This window comes from Lathyrus oleraceus, chromosome 1 (assembly GCF_024323335.1).
Source record: "Lathyrus oleraceus cultivar Zhongwan6 chromosome 1, CAAS_Psat_ZW6_1.0, whole genome shotgun sequence".
Classification (NCBI taxonomy): Eukaryota; Viridiplantae; Streptophyta; class Magnoliopsida; order Fabales; family Fabaceae; genus Lathyrus; species Lathyrus oleraceus.
In genome coordinates, this window is record NC_066579.1 from 110,986,283 (window position 1) to 110,994,100 (window position 7,818).

At 34.5% G+C, this 7,818-nt stretch overlaps 1 protein-coding gene across 1 annotated transcript; it reads right to left on the reverse strand.

Annotated features, from left to right (window-relative positions):
- Window positions 1–4,195: 4,195 nt before the first annotated feature.
- On the reverse strand, window positions 4,196–5,249 carry LOC127094444 (uncharacterized). Its single transcript, XM_051033280.1, has 3 exons — window positions 5,045–5,249; window positions 4,777–4,962; window positions 4,196–4,425 (listed from the first exon to the last, which is right to left on the reverse strand). Exons 1-3 carry the CDS (start codon window positions 5,247–5,249, stop codon window positions 4,196–4,198), a joined length of 621 nt encoding a protein of 206 aa, XP_050889237.1.
- Window positions 5,250–7,818: the final 2,569 nt, after the last annotated feature.

The following is a 7,818-nucleotide window of genomic DNA, read 5'->3' on the forward strand; positions in this document are numbered from 1 at the left end:
TGATTTGCTTCGATTTGACCTCAAAGAAACTCAATCTTGTTGCCTATATTGGTAGGACTTCAGCCAACCAAAAATCAAAGAGAATGGTGAAGAATTGAGAGAGAATTGAAGGCTCAAAGTTTCTGAAAAATCACCTTCGGGTAGCTTCAAATTGGCTTGATCTCGATCTGAATTTGCTTGATTCTTCCTCCTTTTGCTTGCAATGATCAATTGAGATGAGAAAATCTATGAATCCTTGGAGTTTGAACTTCAAAACAGAAGGTGAAATTCAAACTCGATTTCAAAGAAATCTTCAAGGAATTTTATGGTGTGAGGTTCTAAGATCTCTTGGCAAAGCTTGGGCAAGGTGTCTCTATTATTTCTGAGGCAATGAGCTTGTTTAAATAGGCAATGGGATTCCTTTTTGCACCCTTTAAAAATTTGCCAAAATTAGCAAGTTGGTGCATGGAGGCATGGGCAATGATTTAGACCGAATTCATAATGTTGTTACATTCCAATTCATGCACAATTGACCCTGCAGCAATAACATGTAAGCATGCAAAAGGAAATGGATAATTGAATTCAAATTTTGCCAAAACAAACCTATGAAAGGAACCATACGCAAGTCCCTCAATCTTGGCCCAAATTAGGTGATCTTGGACTTTTTATAAATCTGACATCAAGGGGAACAACTTTCATGTTGAACACTTTTCCATTTGGGGCTTGGGTCATGATGAATTTTGAGGTGGAAGTTTGAGAAATCAAACATATTTGAAACTTTTCTAAGTACCAAGTCAAATGACTATTTTTTCCACCTTGAATAACTTTTGCTATGAGCTTCAAATGGAAAATGTTCCTTCATAAAAGTTGTAGATATTTCATCTCTATTAAATTTGGTCATATATTTTACATCATTTGGATTTGGCATGAGGGAGTTATGCATTTTAGAAGTTGAGGAAAATTGCTTGTTCAATGGTAATGGCCCAAAATGACCTATAATCTTTCCTCTTGGAACATGCCCTTGCAAGTTGAATTTGACATTTCTAAAAGAATAAAAGTTAGAGAGGACATCTTTAAGTCAATCATGAAACTTGGATGGACTTCATATCATAAAAAGTGAGAAAGTTATGGTCCTTGAAATTGACCTCCTAACTAGGGCACAGACAAAATGACCTATAATCTTTCACACAAAAAAAATGACTTTACAAGCAAAAATAGCTCTTGACCTCAACATGAAAGTTGTTTAGAATGTCATAAGAAGTAACATTTCTCTTGGAATAATTTTCATATGATAAAACTTATAGGAGATAGGGTCTATGGAACCCCAGTTTTGACTAGTTGACTTTCTCTGGTCAACCTCTTTGAACCAACTTGCAAACTTGAAGTTCTCTTAATCCTTGGGACTCATGGGGGGTCATACATGAATAATATGATGTATTATGAAGTATCCCTTAAAATATTTGATTAAATGTTGAAGAAACTTACTGAGGAAGTCACACAAGATACTCAGATGAATTAGGGTTTTCAAGGCAACCTAACTTCAAACTCTTGATGATTTCTTGATCAAAACTATAAGTGAAGATCATGGGGATCCATATACGATGTCTATAACCAATTTGAACCATATCTTGATTGGTCTCCTTGCACTAAGGGTCTCAAACCCTAATTGTGAACTTGATGAGGCATTGGTGGATGCACACACTACCTAAAAAGGGAACAGAGCTATACATAGACATATTTTTGGTATTTTTGGTTAGTGAAAAAACAAAAAACAAAGCATGATACAATCAAATATGCTTGGTGATCTCCCCCAATGCATACCCAATGAATGAGGGGTAAGGATGATGCCAAGGTGTGATCCCAAAGCCAATGCATATGATGAGATAGCATGAGGGATCTTAGGGTCAAAATTGGGATCTTACTGTGAGATCCTCCTCAAAGGTTACCCCTTGGTTTTCTACCATGTACTCTCTTTATGGATGTCGGGGAGGCTGAGGCACACCAAAGAAGTTTGCCAAGCGTGTCATCTACGCTGCCATTTGTTGGTTGGTCTATGTAGTATTTTGGATTAGAGGATTAAGGATTGTCCCCATAGTTTGGGCCAACATCTGGACCATGTCATGGTGACTCTCATCCATTTGTTGTCTAATGACTGCATCATAGTTATTCGTCAAGTTTGGCATGCGGGTAGAATATCCCATTCCTAAAGGTTGGATATTTCGACTCATGTTTACCCCAGAACCTGATCCCTGTAACGGCGAAGTCATCACAGGTTCTAAGAATATTGGAGGGGCACTTTGTAAGTTTGCCATCATCGAAGTTGGCATACCGTAGGGTTGATCTCGACCACTTAACGACATCGAAAACCTAGGAGGCATAAAAGGTCTAAACACAGAAGTCCCTATTGGTGGGGGAGTTTGTGGAAGGCCCCTTGGCCTAGTAAAATTCAGGATAAGCTCAGTGTGGGCAGTCGAATTCATAGGCATCGAACTTGCCATTAACGTAATAGGTTCATAAACGGTTGCTAGAACCGTTAGTCCCCCCGTCGGAGGAACTGAAGGTGGTTTCCCATTATTAGTTGACATATTCTGAGGGTTCTCAATATTTGGCTAGTTTGAATTTGCAATTCCCCTCGTGTATCTTCCCCTTTGTCTATCTTTGTTGGTGGTGGTTACTTTACCACTTCTTAATAACATACAATGAACTTTTCAAAAAGGAGAAAAATGATTGAACGAAGAGAACTGATAAAATGAAGAAAAATTACTTCTTTTTTTCAAAACAGTTAGAAATGTCCCACCAGGTGTGCCAATTTATTTACCGTGAAAATTGGTAAACAACTGTTAATCTTCCAAATTAAAATATTTTGGTTACTTACAGGATCGATCAGATTGATCCTAGGACATGTGCTAATTGTTTCTAGGGTGAAGTCTGATGAATGATAAATACTTCGACAATGTTTATACTTAAAATCACTTGTTAAAGAATGTAAAAGAAAAATAACACAAAGAAGGCAAGGACAGTGCTGGAAAGTAAATGGTGATGAAGATAAATTTCTGAAAAGAAAAGATTGATTAAATTGCTTTAAGTAAAAACATGGTGCAATATCAAACGTACATGTTTTCTCAATTTATACTTTCTCTACACACGGATACTTTGGGCAAGTTGATAAATTTGTACACACTTGAACACACACCAATCCTAACACTAAGACCTCCTATTTATACCAATCGAAATAACCGTTTCCAACAGCCTATTCACCATATTGAAACAAGTGGCGCTCTGCATATATGTAACTGCCCATTATGATGCATGTATATCATTAGCAGTTAGATAAGAACAAAGAATTCCCTCCCTCATTTGAATTCAAATCCTTTGTCGAACTATCACCAGTGATGCTTCTGTCAAAAACGTCTCCAAAGTGCTAGAAATATTTCTAATTCCACATAGTATTTTTACTCTTGCATTAAGGTATCTTCGACTGGAATTTCAAATGTATAGTTTTGTCGAAACATTCAATTTCTTCACATGAAACTTTCTTTCCTTAATTAATTCCCTTAATCCACATTAGGCGTCAAAATTGGGAGCTAACACCAATATGGCCATGTTTCTTATTTCTACTATTCCATTATGTTGATGCGTGTAAGGAGCAGTTACCTCATGATCGGTACCATGTTCTGCACAGAACTCTTCAAACATCTTGGATGTGTATTTGCCACATCCATTTGTTCGCAGAACTTTGATCTCCTTTTTACTCTGGTTTTCGATAAGCATTTTGAATCTCTTAAAGATTGAAAATATTTCGTCTTTGCACCTGATCACGTAGATCTAAAGCTTTTGACTGCACTCATCGACTAATGAGACAAAATACATGTTTCTGCCATATGATCTTCAAACGAGCCACATACATCTGAATGTACTACTTCTAGTATGCAAGAGGACCTTATTGGCATAGTCGAAACAAAATACTTTCTGGATTGCTTCCCTACTAACAACATTCACATAGTTTATCGAGCATCTCAAGACTTGGTATACCTGTTACCATATCTTGAGTAATCAGTTGATTGAGTGACCTAAATTTCAAGTGGCCAAACCTCAAATGCCACAACCAATTATTCTTGTGGTCGACAACTGTTTTGAGGCTTTGTACCTCAATCGAACTAATCATGGTCTTAAATGTTCTATTCTTCGACAGAGGAGATTTTAAGACCAAACTATTCTAGGTGTCAAACAATTCTAAGGCTCTATCTTTTATAAGCACTGAGAAACCTTTTTCAACCATTTGTCCAACACTTAGCAGGTTGCACTTCATTCCACATACATATAGTACACCTTTGATCATAGCTTTTGCTTCATTTATCCTTTGAATAATTGTGTCGCAAGTACCTTCTGCTTGCAATGAGCTATTATTAGCAAGTTTGACCTTCCTCTTCTTCGACTCGTCAAAACCTGCCAACCATAATTTCCTACTAATCATGTGATTCGAGCAGCCTATGTCGAGGAACCAAATTTTGGAGTCGACATGGTCATTTGCAACTGTAGCCATAACCATCATATCTTCAGAATCATCTGAATCTTAGCGTGCAAGGTTTACTCCTTAATTCTTGTCTTTTGTTGCTCCCTTGTGATTCTTGTACCAATAATTCTTGGCCAAGTGACCCTATTTTTCACAGTTATAGCAATGCACACCTTTTTTCTCTTCTTTATCTTTCTGATATGAGTTTCCTTCTCCTCATTTGGAGGATTCATAAGCTCTATCATCAACTTTATGTTTTTTAGGTTTCGACCAAGACTTCTTACTCTTAGTCTTATCTCCTTTTCCCTTGAACTTCTTGGAACCACTATGTTTCTTCCATGTCTGAGCTTGAAGTGTCTGTATCAAATCTTGAACACCTTTCCTTTCGACAATCCTCATCTCATGTGCCTCCAACGAACCAACCAAACCTTCTAGTTTCATGGTTTCAAGACTGTTGGATTCTTGAATGGCTATGATAACGTGATAAGTGAGAGATTAACGTATGCATTACCTTCTCAACTATCATCTTATCAGTTAGGGTTTCAACATAACCTTTCATGAAATTGACAAGATTTTGCACCTTCAAGGCATAGTCTGCAATCTTTTCTTCTTTTCCCATCTGTAGTAATTCATACTTCCTTTGTAACGTCTGTAATTTGACGAACTTAACCTTCTCACCTCCTTTGTAATACTTGACAAGAATATCACATGCCTCCTTCATCGATTCAGCATGAGAAATCCGATCAAAGTTTTCCATGTCTACCGTCGATTAAATATAAAACGTAGCATTGCAGTCTTTCTTCTTGGACTCCTTGTTCGCAACTCTCTAAGCATTAATTGTATTCTCATCAAGCTCAGGGACGCCATTAGTAACCACTTCTAGGGTTTCATGAAAGTCATACAAAGATTGCATCTGTTTTCTCCATCGGATCCAATTCTTTCCGTCAAGAATTGGAAGAGAATTTGGAATGTCATTGTTACCATTCATCTTTGCAGCAAACGTGATTAATAACCTACGGTTCCAAAAATACGATCACTAACGTATGATTCTTGAAAACACGATCAAGAAACTAACTAGACTTCTAGATACTACTTTGTTAGTATGTGGGACACTTTTAGCGGAGAGAGAGAGAGAGAGAGAGAGAGAGAATGAAGAATAAAGATTGTTATTATTGAATATTATTATTATGAAAACTAAATTATAAATGCATATATATATACATTTATGTTACTTGTATACTAAATAACTAACATAACAAACCATAACCCTAATCAACATGGGTTTGGACTTGGGTTACACCACTTGAATTATACTCTCAACAAGGTTCAATAATGTTTATAATTAGATACAACTTTGTGAGTCACAATGAGATTCATGTGTAAAATACACACGCGCAAAGAGAGTCATATCAATAAGGTTCAATGTTGTTCTAAATTAGATACAACCCGCATGTATCTTATGATACAAATATAACCATTGTCCAAAGTTATTAAATATCCGCAATTATCGTGCTATGACGGATATACGTGACGGCTTTTAAGCTCGCTGCAATGATAAATATCAGTTGATATTGGTTTTTCTGCTATAACTGCGCCACAAAGCGTCTAGTATGGCGTGATTTTGGCTCTCCGCCATGGACAACACTGCCATTGTCTCACATACATATTGATCCAACATATAAAGTATTAAATATCAAATAATTTATAATGATTCAAAATAAGCAACAATTGATATTTTGATATCGTAACAAATTAACTTAAAACGCTCTATGACGCGCAAATGATAATGATTTGGAACAATTCATCGTATATTGAAAAATAATTAATGTTATGATCTCGAAATAAATTATATATGACACAATCAAATAATATTCGATTTCATTGTAATAATATAATTTAAAATGAATCCAATTAGTCTATCATACTATCATATTATTAGCTGATCAAACATGAATCCAATTTTGACATTTATAAAAAGAAAACTATTAAATAGTTATAAAATATTATTATTTCTCATAAACTCCAATTTTAAATTCCAATAAATATGAGTACTTTATTCTCTAATTTTATTGATTTTATAATGCAAATAAGTACCACACACAAAAGACTATATATCATTAATAGTATTCATGCATTTATCAATAGTCATAATAGCTATAACATGTCTCTAGTGGCTATGATAATAATTTATTTTTCTATCCTTTATGAATGTTTGATAAGTTATTTATAAATTATATGAATAATTTGTTTTGCTATTCTTCAAGAATGCTCGATAAATTCTTCATGAACTATATAAAAAAATTGTTTGGCTATCCTTCAAGGATGCTTGATAAGTTCTTCAGAAACTATATATAAAAATATATATTATCTTTTCTATCTTTCAGGGATGCATTAACATTATTCATCATCATTAATTTTCTTTTGGCTCAAATATTCTTTTGGTATTTGTAAGTTGGCGTATTTCTGTTTTTTGTTCCTGCATCTTTTTTTTTCTGGATAAAAATCCTTATATGTTCCAATTTTACTTTCTTTTAGTTCCTAAAATTAAAATCCACGGGAAAATCAGCAGGTTTCCTTCAGATTTTTTTACGAATTTTAACTTTAAGGACTAAAAACAAAAGGATTTTAATATTCAGGAATTATTTTTAGGGAAAAAAAGATACAAAGACGAAAATCAAAAACACGTCAACTTACATGAACCAAATGACTATTTAAGTCTTTTCTTTTTCATTCTAATCAATATATCTATAAATAACTAATAGAAAATATATAATATAAGAAAAAAGAATAATAATAGTATCTTCTAAGTTTTTAAACTTCCTACTAATAACGTGTTATGAAATATGAAGAAAGAAGATAAAAGAGAAGAGAGAAAAATGAGAATAATTTATCTATATTATTTCATCGGTGTAATCTTCTATAATAAAATTAATTTTATTTATAGGACATCATATAGACGAAGTAATAAGTATAATTTATTATAAATAAAAATAAGATTATCAAAAGACAAATATCCAATTATTCATAAAATATTATGATATTTAGAAGAGAATCGTTTTTATTAGGGGTGGCAAAACGAGCCGCCCGCCCCGCCCCGTCTAAAGCCCACCAAAAAAGAAGTGGGATGGGCATGCCCGCCAAGTTGAAATGGGCATGAAAATCTAGCCCGCCCCGCCAAGGTGGCGGGTTGGCGGGCGGCGGACTTGCCCACCTTTTTTTATTTTATTTTATTTTCATTTTTTAAAGAAACTAAAAGGCTATTTTTTTTACATTTCAATAAGAAAACATCAAACCAACAATTAGAAAGTATAAATGGCAAAAGACTA